This window comes from Emericellopsis cladophorae (genome assembly GCF_022114955.1).
Source record: "Emericellopsis cladophorae strain MUM 19.33 chromosome Unknown NODE_14_length_400046_cov_116_985211, whole genome shotgun sequence".
NCBI classification, from domain to species: domain Eukaryota; kingdom Fungi; phylum Ascomycota; class Sordariomycetes; order Hypocreales; family Bionectriaceae; genus Emericellopsis; species Emericellopsis cladophorae.
Genome location: NW_026250939.1, coordinates 359,403 through 386,540, shown reverse-complemented (window position 1 = coordinate 386,540; position 27,138 = coordinate 359,403). Strand labels below are relative to the sequence as shown.

General features: G+C 54.5%; 5 protein-coding genes across 5 annotated transcripts; 3 read left to right on the top strand and 2 right to left on the bottom strand.

The window, feature by feature from the left end:
* Positions 1-92: 92 nt before the first annotated feature.
* Positions 93-7,290, bottom strand: J7T54_008457 (uncharacterized protein; the record flags this gene model as incomplete). The annotated part of the gene is made up of 4 exons (XM_051505497.1): positions 93-1,742; positions 1,806-1,942; positions 2,647-4,433; positions 4,481-7,290. 4 exons carry the CDS (start codon positions 7,288-7,290, stop codon positions 93-95), a joined length of 6,384 nt encoding a protein of 2,127 aa, XP_051363227.1.
* Positions 7,291-10,953: 3,663 nt separating this feature from the next.
* On the top strand, positions 10,954-11,817 carry J7T54_008456 (translation initiation factor 4E; the record flags this gene model as incomplete). Its single annotated transcript, XM_051505496.1, has 3 exons — positions 10,954-11,160; positions 11,208-11,279; positions 11,329-11,817. 3 exons carry the CDS (start codon positions 10,954-10,956, stop codon positions 11,815-11,817), a joined length of 768 nt encoding a protein of 255 aa, XP_051363226.1.
* A 287-nt stretch (positions 11,818-12,104) lies between these two features.
* On the bottom strand, positions 12,105-13,865 carry J7T54_008455 (Acyl-CoA synthetase family member-like protein; the record flags this gene model as incomplete). Its single annotated transcript, XM_051505495.1, has 2 exons — positions 12,105-13,588; positions 13,646-13,865. The coding sequence occupies 2 exons, from the start codon at positions 13,863-13,865 to the stop codon at positions 12,105-12,107; spliced, it is 1,704 nt and encodes a 567-aa protein (XP_051363225.1).
* Positions 13,866-15,998: 2,133 nt separating this feature from the next.
* Positions 15,999-16,480, top strand: J7T54_008454 (uncharacterized protein; the record flags this gene model as incomplete). The annotated part of the gene is made up of 3 exons (XM_051505494.1): positions 15,999-16,059; positions 16,119-16,215; positions 16,267-16,480. 3 exons carry the CDS (start codon positions 15,999-16,001, stop codon positions 16,478-16,480), a joined length of 372 nt encoding a protein of 123 aa, XP_051363224.1.
* Positions 16,481-19,243: 2,763 nt separating this feature from the next.
* J7T54_008453 (1-phosphatidylinositol 3-phosphate 5-kinase-like protein) lies at positions 19,244-26,800 on the top strand (the record flags this gene model as incomplete). The annotated part of the gene is made up of 3 exons (XM_051505493.1): positions 19,244-20,372; positions 20,562-26,658; positions 26,710-26,800. The coding sequence occupies 3 exons, from the start codon at positions 19,244-19,246 to the stop codon at positions 26,798-26,800; spliced, it is 7,317 nt and encodes a 2,438-aa protein (XP_051363223.1).
* Positions 26,801-27,138: the final 338 nt, after the last annotated feature.

Here is a 27,138-nt window from a genome sequence, read left to right as displayed (position 1 = left end):
TCATTTCGACAACTGCTTTGTGAGATCCTCTCGTCAAATCACACTCTAGAACAGGTGTCCATGATAACGTCTATGTACATTTATATACACATTCACCGCTCTCGGGCCAAGAACGCAAACCACAACAACGCCATCCACGTCACTCTCCAGGTCATCGTCCACATCTCTCTGCCCACGGTGCCCAGGACGCGTCGTCCATCGACCTTGCCTCGGCGGTTGTCGTATAGGTCTTCGTCGAGACGGATTCGTGGGCCGGCGGAGGGCCCACCACGGCGCTTGCTGGACGCCCAACCTGTCAGGCTGGAGGCTCGCGCGCGAGGCGCCCAAGCGGAGCTGCCGGACTGTGTTATGGGGGGCTCCATCTTATGTTTCCCCTTGGAGGTTGGGAGCAGTGGCGGTCCGGCCATTTCATGCTGCTCAAGAGCGAAAGGTTGGAGGTTCAGGACGGGAACCAACATGGCACGGACGGCGAGGACGACGAGCGAAACGACGATGAAGCCGACGTAGCGCATGTATGTATGCAACTGATTGGGCAATAGACAAAGGTGTGTCTGCACCGTTGGTCCCTCGCTGAGACGGTGTGCGTGGGCGTCAACAGGGTTCCAGAGACTGAGCATCTGGAAGCCAGGCGTCGGCACGCCCATGGCCATGCTCAGACTCTTGACTGTGATTTCACGAGCCCCATTCGGATGCAGGATTTCGCAGTAGTCGTGGTCATCCCCGGAAAATACATTGACAACGTTGCCCACCTTTTCAAACAGCTTCTTCGAATCAGACTCGGACAGGACGTTCTGGTACTGGTATCCGGCAGAAATGGACAGCGCATTTCGATGGTCCGGATTGACAGGCTCAGTCTGGCCCTTGGGTGACTTCGCGGGCGGCCAGTGCTCGCGGCGTGGGCCGCAAGGTGTACCAGCCGGTCTCCAGAGCGGGACATGCGACAGGAGGATCGTGGGGAGGTCGCCCACGCCTGAGACGTCCTTCTTTGAAAAGGCGTTCGCCGCGTCCAGTCCCTCGACCTTGTGCCCGTACCCAACGCTCATATCACCGTGCCACACTTTGAGCTCCTCGTGCACCCTCTTCCGCTTGATGTCTTGCGCCTTGTCGAGGAACTCGTTCACGGGCCCGTAGATGGGCGTCAGGTCCTTAGCGTCCCTGTACTCGCTGACGTCCGCGCTCAGCGAGACAGAGTCCACCGATACAAAGGAGTGATTCCCTACAACATCCACCCGGTTCACATCCCCAAAGAACGCCTCGAATCGGTCACGCACGGGGACCTGCACCTGTGCGCCGAAGCCCAAGTCGTGGTTCCCCGGCAGGCTGGCCACCAGCTTCTTTCCACGTTGCCATTTGCCGGGATGCTGTCCGCCCTCGTTAAAGTGATCGAAGAAGATGTTTCCGAACCGCGCGTACTCGCCCAGCCAGTAGTCTTCGCCGTATTTTCTGTGCCACGTGTCCACCCACGCCTTCTCCTCGCCGCTGCGCTGTCGTCCCCATTTCGGATCGACAAACTCGCCTCGCGCCGTGCTCCATTCCCTCCCGCCGTCAAAGAGATCGCCCAGGAAGAATAGGCTGTCGGGTGTGAGGTGGTACTGCAGCGCTTTGTATCCGCGTAGAAGATAGTTGTCGGTGACGAGGAGCGTGAGCGGTGACAATGGCCACGGTCGACCGGGGTAGGAGTGCGGATCGATGATCTGGGGGTCGGCGACGAAGATCAAATGGTGCGGCGTAGCATCCTTGGGCTGGTCACGTTAGCATTGCGCGCCACGTCGGATAGGCTGTCAAGTAACCAGGCCTCGGCTTACCCAGTCTTCCCAATGGTCCCAGTCACAGCTTGCCACCCGGCTGTCAAACACCCATCGTTCGCCCCAGAGCAACACAACCATCCACACACCGACGAGCAGATGCGGAAAGCTCAGGACTCTCCTGGGGGTCAAATTCACTGCGAGCCTATGAACTGATCGCCGCCACAGGTTCCGCGGTGTCGGACCTCGAAGGGAGTTCCATATTCGCCAAGAAAGGATGCTGAGGCTGTGGGTGATTGAGTTCAAAGTGTCGTGACGGTGATGGACGGGCATGTCAACAACAACGCGCCATGGGGCTGTCGCGTAGCGTGGCTGCCTGTGTCGTGGATCCTTTGTCTGTCTGCAGTGGAGTTTGAAGGTATGGAAAGCTAGGAAAGGTGAATGAGCGACTGTCAACAAACAAAGATTGAAAACAAGAGCACGGGGTCCAGAGCCGGCGATGATCCGTTCGTCAGGTTGACAGCGAACAGGCGGCTCGTCGCGTCCCTTGCCGCGGTTACCCTACAGGCACATGGGATGACGCAGCTGCGGGTAGGTATCAGCTTACCCGGAACAAGAAGCCCAAGCTCTACATGTACGTCCGCCCAATCCTTCGAGGAAGAGTCACAGTGCGAATGTGTGCTTTGTCGATTTTGATGATGATGTCTATACCCAAGATATCGCGTGCTATCCATTTCAATTTTAGTAAATTCTTCTCGCACATTTATACCACTACATCATCTTCTTTGCTCAAAGAACCGATCGTCGCGTGCGTCAATGTCCTCGTCCCTCTCATCTTGTAATGGCACAGCCCCTACTGGCCTTTCCTTCTTTTTGAAACTCAAGAGCCGCTTGAACGCACCGCCAGTAGCTGGTTCTTCTAGCGGAGCGTCCTCCTCCTCAGGACTGTACTCATAGAACAGCTTGGGTACAAGGAGGCGGTAAGGCACTGTGATACCCGTGGGGTCGCGGGGGTTAACCTCGACATTCAGACAGATATCCAGTCCTCCTTCCAGGTCAATCTCGTGGTTACCTGGCTTCCGCAGCTGCTTGATTGAGAGTCCGGTTGGCGTGCGGTGGAAGGGTCGCAAAGCCTGGGGCGGTATTTCCTCCTCGACACCAGCAGTGCGCTGGGCGCCCACAGGCAAAGTCTGTGCACGCCGGGGCGTCTGAGCTGTGAATCGGGTCTCGTCGCCGTCTGAGTATTCATCGTCCAAACCACCGCCTCTTAATCCTAGCTTCTGACGGTGAGGCCTCTGGTGGCGAGGCTCGGCGTAATCATCGTAATCGTCATAATCGTCATGTGCGTGGCGTTGGCTGGTCCGTCGACCGAACGGGAGGAAACCGCGTCTCTCTGGCGGCTCATCATCATCAAAGGCAACAGCTGGTTGTTGCCCCTGTCCTTCTCGATGGTCCGGATAGCCATCATAGTCATCGTAGTCGTTCCAGTGGCTATTGGTGCCACCATCATCTGTTCGCCTTTGGCTGCGGCTCAAGCGGCGACCAATACCGCTGAATAAGCCGCGCTTCTGTGACAGTGGCTCTTCTTCCCAATAGTCCTGAGACTGGCGAGGCTGGGGCGGCGCGTGCCTCTGGTTAATCTCATCTTCGTACTCGTCGTCTTCATGCTGGTCTCGGCGATTTCGGCTGAGACTCAGACGACGCCCAAGACTGCCAAACAGTCCTCGTCTCTCGCGCGGAAATTCGCCATCGTCATATCCTTCAGGCGGCCCTTCAGTCCTGTCCGGGTATCTGGCGTCCGCCTCATCATCGCCCCATTGCCCATTGATGCCCCCATCATCAGGACTGCGCAGGCTACCACGTCGCGCAAAGCCGAAAAGTCCTCGCTTCTCTGCCGGCTGCGCTGCGTCTCCTTGCTCTCGATCCAAAGACATTGTTCTTACTAACTTCTTCGGCCGCACGCCATCCTGCGACCCACTGCGAGACAGTCGCCGAGAGAGGGTCCGTAGTAGACCGCCACCGGCAACTGGTGGCCGCGAGCGGTCCACAGATCCTTTTGAGGTGTCAGGCCTGATTCCTCCGCTCAGAGACAACCTTCGCAGAAGACCGCCGCCGCCTCCGGCCGCTTCGTTGGTCGGGGAATCAGCAGCTTGCAGCGGGGGCGTTGGAGGTGGCGTTGTGCCAGGCACCCATTGTCTTATGGAGCACCAATTGCGGTGTGGTAGCAGCCTCTTGTTGTTCCTGGCCTTGCCGTCAACATCATGGTGGAACAGGGGAATCATGCTCTCGTCGGTCTGCTTGTCAAAGTGGTGGATTTTATCGCGCTTGTTCAGCGCGTCCGCCATGATGTCTGGTGGGGGCGCGTTCGCAATGGCCGAAGAGATGATATTGGGCATGTAGCGAGGATCCTTATGCTTGGGCAGCTTGAGCTTGGGATTGGAGTAGAATTGGCCAACAGCGGCCATATTCACATCACCGCTGAGTACCGTGACACGCAGCGACTTGTCGATAGCAAGATCTTGAAGGTCTTCGACCACGATACTGCGCTCGTGCTTGTGGTTCTTCGCCGTCCAGTGATCACGGAGATCGTCCATCACCTCTGAACCGCTGTCGATCTTGTTGAGCGCATTGCCCAGCAGACCTCTCCTGCCCAAGGCTTTGACAGGGCCCAGAGCTCGGGAAGTTAGGCTGTACTCATTAGCAAACCATTTTCCAGCAAAAAAAAACGTACTCACATATTCTCCAACCACTCTAGCCGGGGGTATGCGATTGGTATCGGCAGAACGACGAGCAAATGCTCAACTTGGCCCCTTCTCACCTCGGCGTACAGCCTATTCATGATTTTCTCCCACGTGTCGTCCTTGATCACGTCGTCCTCTGTGCGTTCAGTACGGCAATCTGCGGCCAAGAGTGCCAGTTTCGAACCGAGCGACACATAGATACTGCGTGACTTCTCGTTGACATAAGGCCCCGGCTCCGTGCCTAGAATCCAGCTGGGCTCCGTCTCCTCGGTTTCCGGAATGATACTCTGGTGTTGGAAGAGCATATAATATTTGAAAGCAACGGCACCCAAGCCAGACAGAACCGGCGAGTTCATGTCCCTGTGGGGATACGAGCCAAATCCGTTAAAGCTCTCCCGGTCAGACCAGATGTTAACCATGGGGATCTGTGAGTTGGCAAGGCCAAACAGACCCATGGAAAACCATTGACAGTAGCGGCGGAAATAGAAATCCTCCAGCTGTGTCTGCAGCTCCGGTGTCAATGGCGCATTGTGCTTGTTCAGTGGATTCCTGATCTCAAGCCAGTCGATAAAGAGGTCGCACTCCTCAGCAACATCATCGTTGTAGATCTGGTCACCGCCACCGACCATTACATGGAACGGCGTGGTCTGATGATTGTTTAGCACGTCTCTCCACATGGGATCCGGGCCGCTGAGCGCATCCGGGTTCGCATCAAGACTGAAGCCATTGCAACTGTGAAACATGGTGTTCATGCTGTGACCACGAGCTGGTACCCAGAAGGAATTGCTTGGTCCCTTGTTGATACGATAAGCAATGCGTTGCTGTCTCTCCCGCAGCTCAATTTCAATGTTGAAGCGCCAGAATGTGCAGCCCCTCTCAGCATGAAGTCGGAAGCCCTTGACCTCTGCGAATTTACCAAGCTTCTCACCGTCCATTTCAGCACGCTTCATGCGGCTGGCAAAGCTGCCAGGGTAGTCGGAAGTGTCGTCCCCAGGCATCATATCGGGCGCACTCCTGGACGCTTCAAAGAGGCCATCGTCGGTCTCGACTTGGGACAGATCTCTACCTTCCTCGAGGTGATCGACAGGCCGCACAAACAGCGTCTCCCCTCTGCGACCTGTTTTCGGATGTCCTGCGATAGGATCGACGTACTCTGGAGACAGCTCCCCGTTGATGTGATGAGGCGCCGCCGGCAGCAACTCGAGATCCTGGAGGAAGAGACGCAATATCGGCGGTATTTCGTAGGACGACTCCGAATCGCGGGTCACAATCATCACGCTGCCTCGCCAAAATTCCCTGTCTGTGACGTCCCTATTCACCACTCCCGTCTTCTCAGTCTCCATGCCACAGTAGCGGAGCAAGGGGCCGCATTCCAGGTACAGCGGTGGCCGAAATTGGGTTGGTCCGTTGAGGTCGTTGTGCCCCGGATGGATTGTCTCGGCTTTGCGCTGTTTGGACAGTGATGTACCGTTGCTTCTTCCACCTTCCCACCACGCCTTATTCTGGTCCTGCGATGAGGGCTTCTCTTTTACCAAATTGAGAGCAGAGTCTGCGAGCTGGCCGACGGGCGCGCGCTGCCATTCAGTCAACCACTGGGGAGGCAAGTACAGCCCATCACCAGGGCCCATGTCTTGCCGGTCTCTGTATAGCATATCGGATATACGATGTTGTCGAGGTTCGCTGTACGCAGGATCATCCTCCCTCTCCATTTTGCGCCGCCCTGCTGCGTATTGGGGTGTGATAGGATCTTCGTGAGGTTGACCTCGCATCATGAATACCCCGGGACGAGCAACAGGTGGGAAATAGCTCTCATCATCCTGTTGGCTCTTGTGCGAAGGCTCTGTGGCTCTCCTCTGAACGGACTGTAATGGCTGGTCCTGGTACGCAGAGACGGCGTTGCGCGGCGCCGTTACAGTAGCATGTCGCTTGAACTCTTGAGGCTCTGGGGGCAGCTGCTTATCCCGAAGTCGCTGCGGCAGGTGTCCTTGTGCTGATATAGTAGTGGAGGGCGCCTTTCTAGGCAAACTTGCCTCGTCCCTTCTCCGTGGCTCAGCGCCGAGATGTTCAGCTTCCGTGCTCGAGTGTGCCCATGAATTCCCCGGTGGCTCTTTTCTGAGCTTGTTACTGCCAGAGCGTGTCAAAGAAAAACCACTCGCCGGCTGCGTTTGTTGTTGAGGTTGCTGCGCGTCCCGCTCGGGGAGCAGATGGATTTCGTCCCGAGCTGTGCGCTCTCGAAAGCTCAAATTCCGTTGCGGGAGCGCGGGTTCGAATGGTTCCTCGGAAGGAACATGGGCGGGCACTCGGCTCTTCGTCGCTTGCTGCGTTTGTTGAACAGGATCACGTTCACTTCCTTCGAGGTAATGGCGCCGCCCTGGTACATTGGCCGCCGGTATATGCCGATTGGCGTCGTCTCTGGGGCCTGGCTGGTGCCGATGTGCCGGGCCAGGTACGGAGACTGGAGCAGCTCTCGAGTCGGAGTAGGTGACGGACGGCTTGCGGGCATGTGTGACTGGCTCTTGGATCGCAGGCTCGGGCTCTTGGTATGGCTCAACACCTACAGCCCGCTGTTGCCTGCTTCTTGCCCGCTTCTCGGCGGCCTCTACGCGCGCGCGCTTTTGTTCCTTGGTCATACTATCGAGCGTCAGCTCCAGCTTTTGGAGGGGTGACTTGGTCAATGCTGACTTTCGTCGACGGCCTGAGGCGCTGACAGACGCTCGTCTTGAATGATCCGCTGCCATTGGCATTTTAGAGGAGCCGTAGCTGCCACCGTTGTTGTAGATCTCTTGGTCCTCGGCATAGTCCATCTCGGCGGATCGTGCAGTATCGCGACTCTCATGTGGTTGCCGGAAGCTGATTGGGGGAGCGTTCGAGGTGTCGTCAAACCCTCCAGAAGCTCTCCAGTCTTGCTTCTTGGGAGGTCTCGCTGATGGCTCGCGATCTTCGGGGACAATGAGTGCACGTTGATAGGAAGGCGGTCTGGGAGTAAGTCCGTATGGCGCCACGCTCGAATTTGTAGGAGACGCCAGGGGAGCCAAGGTAGTCCCTGAAGCCACAGTCTGCCCAGAGACGCGATTGGCGGCAGGTCTGGGATTCGGGTCGAATCCGTGGTTGGGATCTACTAACGCAGAAGAACTTGGTCCTGCACCAGACATGCGCCGGTGCTTGTTGACCTTGGGACCTGGCAGCTGGCCCCAGTAAGGCGTGGCCATGACACCGACAGACTGACCGTCAGAGGCGCGCTCTCGAGTAGCGGTCGGGCGCCGCGAGCTGTCGTTGGCTGGGTGGCTAGCGGCGGTACTGATGGAGCTGCCTAGGAACGGATGGAGCTGTTGGAGACTCGGAAGAAGCTATGTCGATCGCCGCCCGTATGTGGCTGGCTGCTTGATGCCAGTCTGCAGAGTGACCAACCTGGCTGATTACCGTGCAAGAAGAAGCATAGGCCTCGAGGCAAGACAAGAGAGCGACGAATTGTGAGGTTGGGCTTTTCGTCGTATGACGATCGACGAGTGAGTCTGCCGGTAAGGACCGCTTGCACAAAGGTATCCGTATATATGTACGTGCTCGCAGCTAGCCAATGCTGTGCAGACACATGCAACGCAACTCCTGCAGGTGAACGGGTCCGTGAGAGCAATGGAAGCAAGGCTGCAAGCCTAGTGGATAATTTTGCCGGAATTTTCGTTCTTTGTCGAAGGCTGGGCAGGATTCCCCGACCTCTACGTGACAGACAGCGAGGCTGCGCGCAAGGGCACACTGCTTCTCATCGAGCCGCTGCGTACTCGAAGCCTCTCATTGCCCAATCAATTGATCAAATTCCCATTGTTCCGCGGGATGCTCGAGCATCTAGCTTCCCGAAACCTGTTGGGCTGAAGTGGCGGTCACTCAAGCCCCAGGCCCCAGGACTGGCTGGGGTTTAAAGCGGTGGCTGGGATCATTGCGCGTCGGAAAGCACCGGCGTCAGCGTCGCGACTTCACGCCTGTGCTTGGATCTGTCGCTTATAGTCATGACGTGCAGGTCACGATGTCGTTGAATTTGGATTCCGGATCGAAAGAGTTTCGTAATTAGTAAGGTAAGGTACGTAATTGAGTAGCGATATTTAAAGTTCGACATGCGGCGCGGCGGCGCCTTCCGCTTCAGACTTGTCTTAGACAGTCTCCAGCGCTGTTCGCAATTACGAGGCGCCACTACTACTGGCACCATGTACACGTAAGGCACTAGCTAACCACAAGTTCCGCGAACTTTAGTTCATGCAGCAATGCTTTGCCATGTCAAGCATGCTAAGTAGTGATAAGTATATTCGCAACATCCTAAAAAAAGCACCAGACCAGAGCTCGCGGCAGTTTCTTCCGACATCAACCGACAAATGGGAAATCACCACCATTCATGTCCAGCTGTTGATGATAAAGAGTGCAGATGCACAAAATCACAGCAATGAGAACCAACAGGGCTGGCAGAGCCTTGATAAAGAGTGGTTTCTCAAGCCTCTCGAACGCAAAGCCAAAATCGGGGTCAAGACTTTGTGCGTCCTCAATAGCATCCGTCAACCCAGCGTAGTAGACGACCCGCGGTCTTAGCAGAGTACGTGAGTAGTAGTGCTCATCATGTCCCGACTTGGGTTCGAAGTGGACAACTTTGGGCACGACGCTGTACAGCACTCGAGCACGACGTTCGCCGGCGGAACGAGCCCCGGGGGCATCTTTAGCCAGCGCACATGACATTGCGTACAAGGTGGGTGACAGGTTGATCTGGTCGTCCTTATTGTGCTCGCCGGGCATCACCCACGTGTAAGTGACAATTCCACGTGCGGTTCGGACCTGAATATTGAGCCAAGCTGCGTGCACAACCGCACTATACACGCCTTGGGTCATGTCGTGAAGATCAGCATCGCGAGGGTCATGCCTTTGTACAACGTTAAATAGGGGAAGAAGCAAAGTGAAGATTTGAGACGTCACTCGGCGAGCTTCGTGCCAGAATTTTGGGGGTTCCAGACCGACGTGGCGAGACAAATAATCGAGATTCGCATCAGCGATTATAGCACTCTTTGCAAACACTGGCGAGCAATCAGGCTACTGAATTATTCCTCCGCGTGGAAATGTCACTTATTGCTGTTGTTCTCCTTGTGATCTAGACAGTCCAGGTGGGCCAGATGTGAACAGTCGGACCCGAAAAGCAGGCTTGAGAGTACATGCTCCTCAAGAACCCGCATAATCATGGCAACGACTACGTAGCACCGTACATCTGGGCGATCCATGAGGCAGTCCCCGTCCTTTCCGGTGGCGTTGAGGTCATTGCGAGCAATGAGCTGCAAGCATCGGCAAAATTCATTGGAAAAACGCCTTGTCAAAGTGATCCCTTTGCCAAGATCTTTCTCGAAGACAGATTTGACGAGAGTGGTGACAGCCTCAAAGAGGCCCTCATATTGCTTCTCAAGGCTTTTGCTTCCCTTTTGGCCCCTGGGAAGTTTGCTCCCAAAGCGAATTGTCGGCTTTTCGATGATAATCCGCCGAAAGTCGTCCAGCGTGGCGTTCCTCCACTCCTTTACACCATTGATCTCAATATAAGGCATTTTCTGGCACGTCTTGGGTGTACTCGAAGATCAAGTCGAGAGGTTAAGTTGAGTACAAGGTCGCCAGAGCGCATCTGTTCGCTGAGGGGACAAGTCCGTTCATATTCAAGGCCTCCCTACGTACGATGAGTGCTAAGACAAAGGCAAAGTTAGGCTCAGCTGCTGCGCCCTCGCATGAGCGACATTGAAATAGAGGACAAAGGAGGACGCGCACTGCCATTACACGGCTGTTGTTCTTTGCTACCGAATTGATCGACGTTCGAGGTATGCAGTGGATTTGAATAGCACCAATGGTGTGGGCTGGCCGACTCGAACCTAAAAATTCAGAAAACGTGTGTAGCAGGCGCTTGAATGCTCTGACCAAGTACGTAGTAGAAAGTGAATATAGAGTCAGCAATAGTTGAGGCTAAGATGCAGTTCTTGCCTGATGTATGAGGCACATATCCGTCTCATTAGCCACTCTACTGTCACGGTAGCGGGCAGGTGGGGTTCCTTGCTAGCAGAAGACGTGGGCAGGTGCAATGATGTTAACACCCGAATTTTTTGCGACGTTAACAGACCCTGCGCCGCCCGCGGACTACTACAGTGAGTGCCATCGAAACTCGCACTTGCACTATCCAGACTTCCAATCTCGCGACACCGACTCTCCTGCCTCCTTCCTCTCCCTCACACCTAGGTCCTCTACTGCCTGGCGCAAGAGGTTCATCACGTCCGAATCGCCGCCCACGAATTTACCTGAACTTTGAAAGCGACCGAGTGGATCTCGTGCTTTCCCTCCCGATTCAATAACATCACACCCGTTACCGACTTTCCCAGGAAAGGCTCCTGTGCCCTCTGAGTCATCCGGCCTTGTGCAAGACACACGCAGACAACAAGCCCTCACGAATAGCCACAAGTCTCATCATGGCGGCTCCCGCGACAGAGAACATGGACAAACAAGTCGATCTGTCCACCATTCCCGTTTCGCCCAACGGCCAAGACGATGCTGCCGACGCCAAAGCCGATGGCAAGGATGTCACTGTCTTCCACGACAAGGACAACTTCAACGTCAAGCACCCTCTCCAGAATAGATGGACCCTGTGGTTCACCAAGCCTCCCAGTGGCAAGGTAGTGCTGTCCGGCTCTGGCCGTCTCAACTCGTACTGACCTGCAACTAGGGTGACAACTGGAACGATCTGCTGAAGGAGGTCATCACATTCGACTCTGTGGAGGAATTCTGGGGTGTCTACGTATGTCAATTTCTATTCTTTGTGCAGGACTTGTCGCTAAACCAAGCAGAACAATGTTGCGCCAGTTTCCGAGCTGCCTCAAAAGGCCGACTATCATCTTTTCAAGGAAGGTGTGCGCCCTGAGTGGGAGGATCCACAGAACAAGCATGGCGGCAAATGGTCATACCAATACAAGAACAAGCAAGCTGTCGACATTGACCGTCTGTGGCTCCAAGTCATGATGTCTGCTATTGGCGAGACCCTGGAGGAGGAAGGGGACGGCGAGGTGATGGGTGTCGTTGTCAATGTCCGCAAGGCATTCTACCGCGTCGGCGTCTGGACTCGTACGATAGGGAAGAGCATTCCAGGTCGTGGCGACGGAGATGTGGCTGGTGGCAAGGGTCGCTCCAGCGAGAAGGGCCGGAACATTCTGTTGAACATTGGCCGCAAGTTCAAGGAGATCCTGGAGCTGCCTGCCAACGAGCAGGTTGAGTACTCTGGACACACGGACAGTGCGAACTCGGGCAGCACAAGGGCAAAGGCTAAGCACGTGGTCTAAGTGCATATTGCGCAGATCGTCTTTGAGGCGGAGCACTATGGCATGGCTCAGAGGAGCGCTGCGATCCTGTCATCGACTTTATGATTTGCACGGTTATGACACGGGATCAGAAAAGTTCTCATGAGATATCTTGCACGGCTGAGGGGTGGCGTTGCGTGGAAATGGCTTCCCGGGCATACATAATACTGCAATCGACCAATTTCTAGCATTTACCATCAACGTCTATGTCCTACCGCTTGGTATATTTACAATATGCTGGTGTACAGTGCTCCAACGTGCATCGCCCATTACATCTCGTCTCCACTGTGCTCGTCCTTGAAGGTGACCTGCACCAGTAGCTTCTTGTTGATCTTGCCCATGGCGTTCCTGGGGATCTCATCCACTATCTTCATGACCTGAGGGATCTTGTAGTTCGCCAGGCGGTCGCGCAATGCTCTTCGCATGTCCATCGGCTTCCACTGCTGCGCGAAATCCTTGTCCAGCACGATGACACAGCCGACCTTCTGGCCCCATTTGCCGCTCGGCACCGAGACGACAGCGACTTCAGCGACCTCATCCAAGGATAGCAACTCGCGTTCCACCTCGAGCGCGCTGACCTTTTCTCCGCCTGTCTTGATGATATCTGCGGATTTCCTCCCCTGGATAAAGTATAAAGGCCCCTTTGTCCAGTCCTGGCTCTGCGCCGCGCTGGGCACGGGACGCCGCACGGCCACGTCACCCGTCTTGAACCATTTTCCTTGACCATCTTCCCCCTCCACAAACTCGGAAGCCGTAGCTGCGGGATTCCGCCAGTACTCCTGGAAGATTGTAGGCCCACGAAGCTGGATCTCTCCTGAGCGCTCCTTGCCGGTTTCGGCATCAACCTCCGCGCCTTCGTGGATGATCTCGTTGGTGTCAACGTCGACGAGCCGCGCTTGCACAGAGGGCAAGGGCCAGCCAACACTAGCATCGACGCGGTCTGCGGGATCAAGGCCACAAGACAGCGCCATGCCGACTTCTGTCATACCGTATCGTTCCAAGAGAACATTGCCCTTGCTCAGTGTGCGCCACGCCGACTTGATGGGTGTGGGCAGAGCGGCCGAGCCGGATATACTGAGGCGCATGTTGTCGGGGCTGACGGCCGCGCTGGCTGCTTGCTGCATCTCTGGGCTCATGAGCTTGTAAGTCGCAATGAGGCGCGAGTACACTGTGGGTACGACGGTGAAGAAGGTGATCCTTTCCCTTTGGGTAGGGTGCCCGTTCGTAGGTAGGAATGGGGCAGCCAGACGGTTCCATACTGCGTCCGCGTTGAATGGGAAGAGGAATTCTATGGTTGACCCGGCAAGCAAGGGGGTGAGGAGCGCATTGACGGTGCCGTGGATGTGATGGAGCGGCAGGACGTGCAGCAGGTGATCGCTAGGCGTGTATGACCAAGCGCGCAGCAGCGACTGGCATTGCGCCGTGAGCGTGGCTTGCGGTAAAAGGACCCCCTTTGGTCGATTTGTCGTGCCAGATGTGTAGAGCATGAGACCTGCCTCGCCAGGACCAGACTCATCCCACGTTATCGCCCCAGTGTCGGGCCCTCCGCCTTGATGTTTCGGTAGCGCGACATGCGTTGGCTTTGAGAGCAATTCTGTCTCGAGGACTTGCTCCGCTTTCGTTGCGAATTTGGCCGAGGAGAGAAGAAGGGATGCTTCGCTTTGGTTGAGGATGTATTGCAGCTCTGGCGCGGGAAAGGCAGGTGATAGCGGTACAGCGATGGATCGCGCGGCCAAGCAGGCGAGCAAGGTCACTGTTTCATGAGTACGATATTCCGCAATCAAGGGCTTGGCCTCGGTTTACAACTTACCAACGTAGTCATAGCTGTTTTCGACAAGAAACGCCACTCTCTCGCCATTCCCATCTTTGCCGCCCCAGGCCTCTTTGAGTCTGTCCCTCGCCTTGCCAACGTCACCCAAGAGCTCTCCGTACGTGAAGCTTCGTCCTGACTTTGCATGTACCACAGCGGTTGTGGATGCGTCGTGCCTTGAAACGGCCTCCAGTATAGGCAATCTTGGCAGAGTCATCATTTTCCTGGCGTGTTTCGTACGGGAGAAACGTGAGCTGTAACAGCAGCAAGTCAAACGGGCGCGTAGAGTCAAGGGCAAAAGGGATCGCAAGGACATGAGGACGGATGAATATGTTAGTGGGGTAGAGTTGTTGGGGGTCAGCATAGGGGTTGCAGTGCGTTGCAAGGTGTGGGGTGTCGCGGGTGGTAGGATGCGCATGCGAGGTGATGAATCTGGCCGAGGTGGATTGAGGATCGGCTGGGAATTGGTTTATGGAGCTCAGAATTGGAGACCGAGGACCAGTCCAAACTTGCGCCAGGGCATATGGCGTAGTGGAACTGAGGCTGAGCTACGTCTGGTTCCCATGAGAATGAAGAGAAATACCATCTCCATATATATATACTACTGTTCAGATTGTCTTTGATGCCACCCAGGTTCAATGGCCATATAGCCTGGAAGCCAATGTGCGTCTTGCCCGGAAGTAAGCTCTGGGGACCGATCGGACGGTGCCTAGGTATCTAGTGGGGTAGCATCGAGCCCAGCCCAGCTCTGCTTTGGACCCTGAAGATCGCACGGATACATCTTTACTGAAGGTAAAAAGTGTTGGGTATGCAATTTTGCGCCATCGTCCAGTTATCAGTGCAATTCGCTTCACTTCAGCTATACAATGGACATTCACCGGTTCGTGGGTTATAGACGGACATGCAATAACTACGATTTGCACAACGTCAGGTTACCCTGCATCGTCCATGATCAGCGCTTCTCGTTATTGCGAACCATCTAAAAATCTAAACGCTCAGGAACAGTAACGCTGGAAAAAGCCTCTTCAGAGGTTTGTTACACGTTTTTGCATCTGATGTGACCCAAAAGGCTCGCTGTGTGTGTGTGTGTGTGTGTGCGCAGCACGTATTGACACGTATTGACACGGATACACGACGTTGGGCAATCGCCGCTTCAGATTTCATGTCTTCACTTTGAGTTGCACAACTAATTGTCTTTTGCCATCTACTCTGGACGTAATAAATATGGACACGAAATATCACGAGATCGCTCTCATCGGCTTACGGCCGTCGATCAAACACACAAACAGTTGACGCGGCTGCTGACACCGAGTCTCCTGCTTACCGCTCTCTTCTTGTATGCCATACGAGATGGACCCCCGCCGTTTGGCAGCTCGGACCTGCACAATGCTGCAGGCACACAGATGGAAAGAGCGGTAACAGGCACTTGTTCGACCTCGTGGCGCCCGCCTATTGCTGGTGCGAAGAGGCGGAATCCAACCTGATTGGCAAGGTAACATGCGCGGTGGTAGTGCCGCTTTAGCACGACTCGACGTTTCGTGAATACTTGTACACAATGTACGTGCCGCAAGTTTCATCCCCAATACATGGGAGAAGCTGGGCTAGTAGTAGTAATAGGTTGATAAGTAATATATTACCATGAGGATGTGACTTCTCGTGAATTTGATGGGTCTTGGATTCATGCTTGTGCACGGCGTAGACTTGTGACCGGCACTAACAACTAATTTGGTAGCTACGTCCACGCAGCCAACCCGTTCTGGAGGGAGAGAAGGCTGGGTACGGCTGAGCATGTCACATACCGATGTCGGTTCTATCTCCATATTGTTCTTCTGCAGATGTATCATCGATTCATCGTACCCAGTCCGGCACAAGGTGATGTAGAGTACATAGCAGCAGCTCCAGAGGACAACAGACTAGATCGCATCCGCGAGAGTATAGGTTTGTCGATCATGCATTAGAATAGACCCCAAAATTTAAACCTTCTTAGTGAATGGCATGGGATTCGTCGTGCTGTATGTACAGCGCATGACCGCCAGTTATCGCGGGGGAACCCAGAGCCATCCTTGGCTAAAGCAGCATGACGCTAAACCGTGTTCAGCATCATCCCACCTCTGTCTGCGTCCATCCGTCACCGCCGCCGACGTGAATTCGCAGAAAAAGCAAATGCTCAAAGCACCTATTCACCGACTTCACCGAGGGGTAGACTACCTTACTTTTCTCTGAAAAACATCCACTCCCTGATCACTTCACTTTTCACACCTGCTTTGAGGATCGTGGGAGCATTCCATCTCGTCGAAAGTGAGCGACCATGTTTCGAAGATATGCTCTCGGTTTCTCATCCGTGGGACGACAGATGTCGACCATGCAGTCCAACAGCACCACACCCTTGGAGGACGCCATCAGAGCAAAGGCATGTTCAGAAAAACAGAGCAGACGAGACACACATGGTCTAACCAGTGACAGATCACGGCAGCTTTCACGCCTTCTACGCTGGAAATATTCAACGACAGCCATCTCCACTCTCACCACAAGGCCATGCAAGGCGTGACCTCCAAGGAGACTCACTTCAGGTAGGCTTATCTACTCTCATGCGACATGAGTCGTGTCGCTGACTTGGCCAGACTCGTCATTACATCTGATGTGTTCAAGGCAAAGCGCTCGCCTGCACGGCACAGGATGGTTTATGCCCTTCTACGTGATGAGATGGCGCAAGAAGGTGGCATCCACGCTCTTCAACTGCGTACCTTGACACCCGAGGAAGAGGAGAAAGAGAAGGCTAAAAAGGTCGAGGCCGAGGGCGCCACCCAGGCAGCCTCAGAGCCCATTGCTGAGTAACGGATTGGTGTCCAACTTGTCACGCCATTGGAAACGGCTCAAAACATCCCTGCAAAGAGAGACGTAACAAGCACCTCGGCGTCATACGAGAACATGGACTTGTTGAATACGCACGGCTAGAGAAACCGCCCACGCATGAGTAATGATGATTACATGAATACATTGAGCCTTTTGATACCACAGCTTAAGCAACGTGACAGCCGGCCTATCACTTTGATGCAAACAAACTAGTAGGCTCCCCGATCAAAGTGACGGCTCTGGTAGTGAGCCCGTGCTTTTCCTCTGCATCACTTTTCGATATACATTTTGCTCCTTCACGTTTCCCCTTTTCGGAGTCGCCTTGTGCATTAGATTTCTGAAGTAGGGCAACTGCGACATAGGAGTCGAACGTGATGAGCTGGGCTCTGCTGCTGGTACTGGCGTAGAAACAGCCTCTGGAGAGCGGTTCAAAGCAGGCAACGGTCCCATAGTATGTCTTCGGCTTGGCTGCTTCTCGCGTAAAGGGGTCGTGGGGGCAACTGTGTCTGGTCTCGAAGCCCTGGTCAAAGTATTGTCTTCAGGGCTCGGCCCCAACGGTTGGCGCGCATTGTCCTCGTTGGGAAACATACGAGACCGTAGCTCTCGCACTCGATCTCGATAGAAATCAAGAATGCGGTCCAAGGTAGACGCCTTTACCATTTGACTTGGTACCCACAAAGGGGCCTCTGTTCGGTGGTTGTAAAACTCCACGGGCCCACGCGTCCCTCCTTGGTTCTTAACATAGGGCAGGTACAACGTCGCGTAGACCCTGATAAAATCATCCCATAGAAAGTGATGTAGCTTTTGGGCGTTGCGTGCCCTTCCAAGCTCGATGCACGCCTTGAGGAAGGTTGAGAGGGTCCCGCCACCAACCACGTACTCGGGGTACTTGTCCACGAAGGCCTCAAACTCCGTTAGCGTAATAGCAGAAGCCTGTGAAGCGTATTTGGTATCGGGGTCTGTGACCACCAACTCTGGAATAGCAGACCATGTTGGTGACAATCGAGCCTCCTGACTTTGCAAATTGTCCTTGGCAATTACGACATCTCCAGTTCCTGTCTTAATTGCCGAGTCGGGCCCTTGTACTTCCTGTTGCTGTTCAATGCTTGCGTCTCTAGGGCTTGAGTGGCGCGTGGGGCTGTTATAATCTTTCCGAATTTTGGGATTGTCAAGCACTTCTGGTTTAAACGGCTTCATTCGCCTTGGTCGCGTTCGGGATTGCTCAGACTGCTCAGGCTGCTCAGGCGGTTGGGCACCCTTGCCCACAGGAAGACTGCTCGCAGGAATAGTAGACACTAGAACCGTACCTGGGACCACTTGCTGACTGGGCTGCGCGCAGGTAGGAGTGCCAGCGAGCCTGGATTGATCAGGCGTGAACTGCGTAACAGGGCTGGTCCGCGCAGGGCTGGTCCGCGGCAGATCCAATACTTGCGACTGCATGTACTCTTGGCTGTGCAGGATGCTTTCCACTTCGTCACGCGTAATGTCTTCCTCTTCATCGTTCCCGACTGAGCTTGGTGGCAAAGAGAAATTTGGTGCGGCCCGGAGATCAAATCTGCCCGCACTGGATGGTGGCGGTCGAGGACCAACAGGAGATGATGGCCATGAAATGAGCCGCTCCGGCGAAGACGAAGGGATCTGTGTGTTCTGGACTGCCTTTTGCTGCTTCTTTGGTCTGGTGCTGGTCTCTTGGACCTCGTTGTTTGTTTCCTCCGCCTTCCTTTTGTGTTTGGAAAGCCATTGGTAGTGGCTTTTCAGCGTTGCAAGAACCGAGGGCGGGACTTCAACTGAGCATGGCGACGAAGCTTTCGTGAACCCAGTCTTCTGGCGCAGGTCTTGTTGCTCAGCAGATTCCTTTTTGAAGTGTTTATATCGTTCCACGTGGTCAACACTCATAATGTCCTTTGCGCAGAGACGCGTGAACCAAGTTCAACGCGGTTGACTTGCGCTCACAATAGCGGCAAGACTTCTGGGATTGGAAGGTGCGCTCCTATCAAATTTCGCGTGAAGAATTGCCAAAGGCTTTTTCGCTGTCAATTTGAATAAGCGACTGAAGATCGGCATGAGCGTTGGCTGGGAGAGTAGTTATTGACATCTAGTCGAGCACCATTGAATCTTGATGACTGAAGCTCACGAACGCTGGCAGGAGGACTGGAGCTCCAAACTGGCAATTCCGGAGTGGGTACTACCGGGGTCCCTCCAACAGCCTGTCGAAGCCTGAGGCGCGGCAGGTGGGGTGCAGCTGAGGCGTTAACGAAGACCTCGCTTTCCACGGCTTTTGGGTGTATGTCAATGTACCTGCGATTCGCCAGCTGCTGCGGGGACCAAACCTGCAACGTGCATCACAGCGAACCTCGTACGCAGCTGCGAGACACAGCTTGTGATCTTACGGTTTCCAGCTCCAAAAGTCGCGACGATCAGTTTCAGTTTCTCTCCCTATGTAACTGACTTTAAGCCATTTGTGGTAGAAGGGCTTCTGAGCCTCATTCCAGCGTTGTTCGAACATCTCTTCCCATTCGACAGGCCGCCTTCTGGCGACACATATTTCGTCACCGCACTTCGTAGCTCTACGTCTCGCAGCTCCCTCTCGCGCATCATCCCCCGCCAAACGAATGTCTTGAAAACCACCGTTCCCTGCGAGCCATCTTTCCCGGCGAGCTTCTCAGCATTCATATGCAGCATGAGTGACAACATCATCCACCTAGCTTTCCTCAACTGAGGTGTGCTACACGCGCTTCGGTCAGAATGCCAGAAAGCCCACCCACCAAGCGCTCGTCTGCTGTGCCCGACGCCAGCGGTGCACTTGGTTCACCCATCAGCTTCCGCAACCGCAGGGGCTCAGTCGCTTCTGTTAGCTCCACGATTGATAAGGAACAACTTTCTTATGCTCTCGACCGTATCCACGATACCGCGAGCCGTGCCGAATCCTTGACGACCTTCAACGACTTTGCACCGCCCCCGCTACCGACATCCTCGACCGACCCCAAGGGCGGGCCTGGCGAAATCGTCACCCAGGGCTTCAGTGGTCTGTATAGCAGGTTTCGAGAAGCTGTGGGGGTCGGGAATACCCCCGCCAAGAAAACACAGGATGGCCTGGAGGCTGAGGCTGATCTAGGTGGGCGAGCGTCGAGGCAATCGGGGTCGTCCGCAAGCCGTCAGGATACTGGGCAGAGCGCATCACCCTCAAAGCTATCGCGCCATGATACAATAACCGATGGAGCATCGACCGTCAGTATCCCAGAAGTGCTGGACAACCGCTCAACGAGCTCTCAGCAGTCAAAACCCAACAGCATGAGCCTTATGACCGGACCCAAGTCTCAAGCCTCCAATCGCCAGAGCCTACCGACCAACGCTACAAGTTCCGTCGTAGCCCACCCACCAGTGCTCTCAAAGGAGGAGAATGGGCGCAGCAGGCTGGCTTCGCAGGACAGCACTGGAGATTCTGCTCGGAGGAGCTTGAGTCGCGTTGACCTTGAAGCACGCCTAGCGAACTTGGATCCGTCGCTCTACGATACCAAAGAAGGGAAGTTACCACCCCGTGCTCATCGCGACGACAGCTCGAGCATTGCCAGCGCGGACACGACTAAAAGCCCCGCCAAGATGGCCACCCCGCCGATCCCAAGCATCCAGACACGACAACTGCGGACACCATCGGGAAGCTCACTCCTCTCGCCAGATGATATTCCAAGACGACCGACTGCAATCAGCCGCCTCAGCTACAACCGTCCTGCCGGCTCCCGGGACTCGTCCACTGATCGTGGCACAGCAGCAGCAAGCCCTGTCAGTATCTCCGCCAATAATTCAGTACACCATGACAACTTCTCCAAAGAGTCCAATTCCAACAAGAAATCAGCCGCCAACCTCAGCTACGAAGGTGCGACTGATCGTCTCTCTCAACTAGACAGAATGCGCCGACAGGTCCTCAACAAAGAGTTTTGGATGAAGGACGATACGGTCAAGCAGTGTTTCTATTGCCAAGTGCCTTTTTCTGCATTTCGTCGGAAACACCATTGTCGTACATGCGGATGCATCTTCGACTCCAAATGTACAACGGTCATTTCAGGGGACAAGTTTGGTGTCTCGGGTACGCTGCGCGTTTGCAAGCGATGCATGGAAGTTATCAGCCGGCGGTTTGATGCCAGCGGCTCCGAGGACTCCGGGGACGACCATGCACCCGTCTTTTCCAGAATGATGGGCGGTGGACGGTCGCGGTCACCCCTTGCCCCTGGACGTGCCCCAGTAAAAGGGAAGGATAAGGAGGCTGTTATCATTTCAGAGGGCTCGGAAGATGCACGTCCTATCACAACACCAATGATGGCGATTCCCGCCACTCGACGCAAGCGCGATTCTACGCACAGGTCCTCAGCGATATTGGAGATCGACGCCCCTCAGCAGCTGAGTAGACCTGGCTCGTCAAGATCACTCAAGTCACTTGCATCTGGAAGACCACAGTCCTCAGCCGGGCACAAGCGACATCATTCGAAACATGGCTTCTTGGGGCGATTCAAGCCTCAACCAGAGCATAGAGCCCCTTTCCGGAAAGGGATCGAGGAGGAAGCCTCCAAAAAGCCCAAGCTTCCCGCATTCCACGATGACAACATCATTGACCCGGAACTTGCCGACTATATGTCGGATGAGTCCAGCGGCGATGAACAAATGGGTTTGTTCACTGCCATGTCGAACGCGGACGCTATGTCGGGGAGTTTTGAGCTTGATCGTTCCAACACGTCAGCTTCACTCAATGCGGGCCGAAGACATCGTCATAGGGCAGGCGAAAAGAGCATCAGCGGCTTCAGTGGCAGGGGACCATTCGACGACGTCAACGGGCCTGCGAGCCTGATTGGTCATCGGAAATCCCAACGACGGCGCAATCTCAGCAATGTCAGTGGTAGTGTTCACAACCTTCCCTCGCCAAGGCCAAAATCAGGCATCCTCAAGGGACCGACAACGTCCACCGAGCATCCGGTGTTTCTGGATCACCAGATGACGCACACTCCACAGATCACTAGGAGCGATTCTTTGCTAAAGAGAGCACCGAAAGTGGAGTTGAACAAATTCAGTGTCCGCCACGTCCACAGACTGCTCCATCAACTTCTTGTGGATGACGGCTTCCGCGAACCTGGTCCATGGCAGAAGGCCCTGGTTCCGATCCTGCTGCAAGCCACGGACGATGTAGATCCCGACGTCACTACTGGAGAAGACATGGACATCAGACACTACGTGAAGCTCAAAAGGATCCCGGGCGGCAAGCCAGGCGATACGTCCTATGTTTCTGGGGTCGTGTTCACCAAGAATGTCGCTCTGAAGAGCATGCCTCGCAAGATTGACAACCCTCGCATTGTACTCGTCACATTTCCTGTCGAGTATCAGCGTCACGACCAACACTTCATGAGTTTGCAACCAGTGATTGAACAGGAAAAGGAGTTCCTGCGAGTGGTTGTGCAAAGAATCACCAATCTCCGTCCTCATGTGCTGCTTGCAGAGAAGGGTGTGTCTGGTGTAGCCCTGCAGTATCTATCGGAGGCCAACATCGCGGTCGTTTACAACGTTAAGCACACAGTGATCGAGGCGGTGTCTCGCTGCGCAGAAACTGAAATTGTTACCTCGCTTGATATGCTGGCCCTACCTGTCAGGGTTGGCCGTTGCGCCAATTTCGAGGTACGAACTTTTGTCAATAACGACCATCCTGGGCGGAAAAAGTCGTACATCTTCTTGTCAGGATGCCGGCCCGACTTGGGTTGCACGATTGCCCTCCGAGGTACAGATCAGTCGCACCTTGGCAAGATCAAGTCAATTGTCGAGTTCATGGTCTATGTTGTGTACAATCTCAAGCTCGAATCAAGTCTTCTCAGGGACGAGTCCGTCGAGGCACTAGAGTCGGGCGAGGCGTCACTGTCAAATTCAATACTGGCCGAACAAAGCTTCCATTCTGCCAGCAGCACGAGTGGCATCGGCAGTGGTGGCCAGGCAGCCGTTATCGATGCGCCATCAGAAATCAACCAAACCTCCCAACTTGCAGCGGAGTCCTTGTCAATCGGCGAAAGAGACGGCCAAGTGACAGGCCCATTTGGAACATCTGTTGAGGGCCAAACCACAGTGTCGCCGGAAGCACAGGACAGTGATCTGGCTAGTCAGGTTCCAGACGATGTGCCGATGCCGACATATTACAGCGACATGATTGCTAAATACGAGACCAAAGTCCTCTCCGCTTCGCCATATGTCAAGTTCGCTCAACCATATCTGCTGATGAAGGCACGAGAGCAGGAAAGACGGCTATTCTACTTACGGCGTCTCCTTAATCATGGGATTGAAGCTGAGGAGGAGCCCGTTGAGGACGATGAAAGTATCCCGGAAAAGGCTGCCGGAGAAAAGAAAGCAGAAGAGCCGCAGGCCGCTGATGAAACAGACCAAAGCGAGAAGGGGCGCGCAAATCCAGAACTGGAAACCTCGTCCGCTGTTATTCCAACCCAGAGAAAGCTTGGCAAGAAGGGTCGAGCTCAGACGTTTCAATTAATTCGACCTGAAATGGTTGAAAAGATTGGCCAGAAAGCCCCCAGACAAATGATGGAGATCCTCCACGCCGTTCATGATGCCGAGTACGATAAGGCCTTGTTCAATTACAGAACTCAGACAAGACATTGGGAGACCTACATTCAAGGCAATCTTGATCTCTTCGATCCATATTCGCACCAGAATATTGTGGTGCTGTATTCGGTTATCTGTACTGATACCAAAATCCCCTGCACTGAACCAGGTCTGGTTGCGATCAACTTTTACGACGAACAAAGATACGACTCTGAGATGGATCCTGATAGCTCACTCGGGCAATATATCGAAGATTTGATCTACAGCAAGGACGATATATGTACTGCCAATGGCTGTGAGCGCAAAATGATAGAGCATCATCGGACATATGTCCACGACCAGTCACGTATCACGGTCTTTGTTGAACGAATGCCGGACGCATCGCCGAAAAGGGGACATGCAGGCGACATTATGATCTGGACTTACTGCAAAGTTTGCCAGAAAGACTCCGAGGAAATGATGATGTCTGACTCCACCTTCAAATACTCTTTTGGTAAATACCTGGAGTTACTGTACTGGGGTCGTGGCCTGAAGATGAAAGACAGCGTTCATTGCCCACATGACCATCGCCGCGACCACATCCGCTACTTTCGCCTGGGAAATTCCCGTGTTCGGATACACTGGGATCCTATCGATCTTCTGGAGATTGTTGTCCCTCGCGCGCGCATCACTTGGAAGGTGGCGAATGACCTGAAACTCAAAAACGACATTTACACCAAAATGGAGGAGCGCTGGAACAGGTACATGACTTCGGTCAAAGCCCGTCTCAAAGGTATCCGCATCGACAGTGTGCTGCCGGAGAAGGCAGATGTATGCAGAGCCGAGGTGGATAGGCTGGCAAAGAAAGCCAGCGAAGACCAGCCCAACATTGTTCGTGAGCTGCAGGAGATTTACGTCAATACAAAATACTACGAGGTGGTCCCCTTCAACAAGATCACCCGGAGGATGTTGGAGCTCGCTGGCGAGTGGGACACGGCCTTCACCAAGTTTGAGGCGGACTTCCTGGGCGACAAAGACATGAGACAGCTCACTATGCTTCAGCTCAAGAAGATGTTTGCTGACAACGAATCCAAGGACTCACTTGTTTCCAATGAGGGTTCTGGGTCGGTCGGCGATAGTGAAGAGCCATCCCAAACCTTTACGGAGCCAGATGAGAAGAGCACGCAGCCCACGGACTGCACGGACAACACCAGCATGGAAGCCAGTGCTGCTGCATCGACGATCAACATAGAGGACCATGTCGCTTCCGCGGAAGACGAGAAAGTCTCAATTCCCGACGAAGGTGCAATCGAAAGAGTTGATGCCCTGGACTTGGCTGGCTCCCCTGCCGCTATGAAAGACTCCGGCAGCGCCCCTCGGGCAACGACGGAAAACACCGCGACTCAAGCCCCCGCAGTACCTGTCTCTGCACCGGAGGCTCCCAGACCGTCAGCCTCGCCCCAAGGAACGGACAGATCCGTGTCAGAGTCACCATTGCCTACTCTCACGCTTGGCGAGAGAGTTGACCAGAAGCGGCGCGAACAAGCTTCACACCCTCCCCAGCTCGGTCAGTCGGATGGAGTCAGTATACCATCTGCTCCCCCTGAGGGGCCCAGAACATCCATGGAGCGCCGCAGCAGCCGGCTCTCCGGTGCCGCCGTCTCGCCACCACTGACACGCAGCGTGACTCAGCCTGCTAGACCTCTGCCTAGATCGCAGTCGTCTTCTGGTAAAGCGAAAGTTTTTAGGGACGGGAGGACAGGTGCCGCAGATTCACCGCCACCAGAGCAGCAAGCCGAGCCGTCGATGAAAGTGGATAAGAAACTTTCTGAGCGTTTAGGTCTTGCGGCCTTGAAAAATCGTTCCAAATCAGGGCAGTCGAGCATACCCCGCCTGGTCTCGAAAAAGAGAGAATCCAGGGTGTCGACGCTTGCGAAGCACTTTGAGCAGCTCAGTCGAGAGTTTGAACGGGAGCGCATTCGTGACCGTAAGAAGCGCGCCGACACTATGAGGACGCCTCGGGCAATGCTGCCTAGAACGTCAACCAAGGCTATCATTGAGGTATACGACGATGTCAAGGAAGCATTCGGTGAGCCGGCACAATCTGCTGAACAAGTTCCTGAGAAAGCACCAGACAAAGTAGCCCGAGACGAGGCGCCTGAGCCTGCCCCTGCCACCGGACCAGTTGCGACCGTTGGGCCTCAAGAAGACCATCCTCATCTCGGAGACGGAGCTTCAAGTCCCAAAAACGTAAAAAAGGAAGAAAAGGTCGAGGCAGAGCAGCTATCCACGACCCAGCCAAGCCAAGGCACGGCCTCCGACGATGAGGCGGGCGCCAGTGACGCTGAACCAACAGTATCAGACGACTTTCTGCCTGGCATCAAAGAGATTGCAGACTCCCTGGAGCCAAGCACAGAAATTCCCTTGGAACTGCCGAAACACCAGCGGACCAGTTTGATGAAATATCTGACAAACTTTTGGGCGGAACGGTCAGCCAGTGGGTGGCCTGCTCTGGACTATCCTGTCACGGGAAACGACCACATATTTGTCGATTCCGACATTATTGTCCGCGAGGATGAACCGAGTTCGGTCATTGCTCTTGCACTCAACAGTGGAGACTACAAGGACAAGCTGACCCAGATCAGAGGTGAGGCGCATGCTTCTGCGCAACAGGAACAGGCGGATGCGGCTGGCTCCAGGCCCTCATCGATGTCTGCGTCCGAAAAGGCCACCGAGATCCTGGACGGGACCGAGCTTGAGAAGAGTCTGCTACGCGCCACGGGCACCCATCTCAAGTACCAGTTCAAGGATGGTGCATCCGTCATGACCTGCAAAATCTTTTACGCCGAGCAATTCGACGCGTTGCGCAGAAAATGCGGTGTGGCGGAACGTATTGTCGAATCGTTGTCAAGATGTTTGAAATGGGACTCCAAGGGTGGCAAGACGAAGTCTGTGTTTCTGAAGACATTAGATGATCGGCTGATTCTCAAGTCGCTGTCCCCTGTCGAAACATCCGCCTTCCTTCGCTTTGCACCTGGGTACTTCAGTATCATGGCCGAGTCGCTGTTCCATGACTTGCCGTCTGTGATTGCGAAAATGGTCGGATTTTTCCAAGTCCTCATAAAGAATCCAACAACCGGTGTGGATGTCCGGCTGGATTTGCTCGTCACTGAGAACTTGTTCTACGACCGGTCGCCAACGAGGATATTTGACCTGAAAGGCTCCATGCGCAACCGCAAGATCCAATCAACCGGTGAACAGAACGAAGTCCTTCTCGACGAGAACATGGTCGAGTTCATCGCCGAGTCGCCTCTTTTCGCGCGGGAGCACTCCAAGAAGCTGCTTAGGGCGTCCGTCTGGAATGACACGCTGTTCCTGGCCCGCCAAAATGTGATGGACTACTCCCTCATGATCGCAGTGGACGAGGACCGCAAAGAGCTTGTTGTGGGTATCATTGACTGCATTCGAACATACACTTGGGACAAGAAACTGGAAAGCTGGATCAAAGACCGGGGGTTTGCAGGCGGCGGCAGAAACAGACCCACGGTGACGAGTCCGAAGGAGTACAAGAACCGGTTCCGAGAGGCCATGGCGAGGTAAGAGACAGAAACGCGTCCAAACCCGAGAGAGAAGCTGACACATCCAAGGTACATCCTTCAGTCGCCCACATGCTGGCACTTGTTCAACTATCCCAACTACCCACATTATTCGCGAGCCCGGTTCGAGGACGATAAATAAGCAGAGCAGCAGGAAGACCGCAACTGGCTCGTAGACAAATTTCATAGTAGACATTCAGGTGGCAAATCAGCAAGGAATTATGAAGCCCATGATAATGACAATAAATTGCGCCTCTTTGGTAACAGTTCATGGCCTGCTGTAGCAATCCACCAACTATGCAATCGATGCTTCCAGAGACGGCCTAAACTACTGGACTGGGCGGAATTTGTGCTTGAGTCACAGTAGAGCCGTCCGATGGATTTCTGAATTCCTAAACCTATTCCTCTAAATCAATCACTAGCGCTGTAGTCTAGACCACATTGATCAGCCGGTGAGTGCTAAGTGGCAGACGGTGGCGG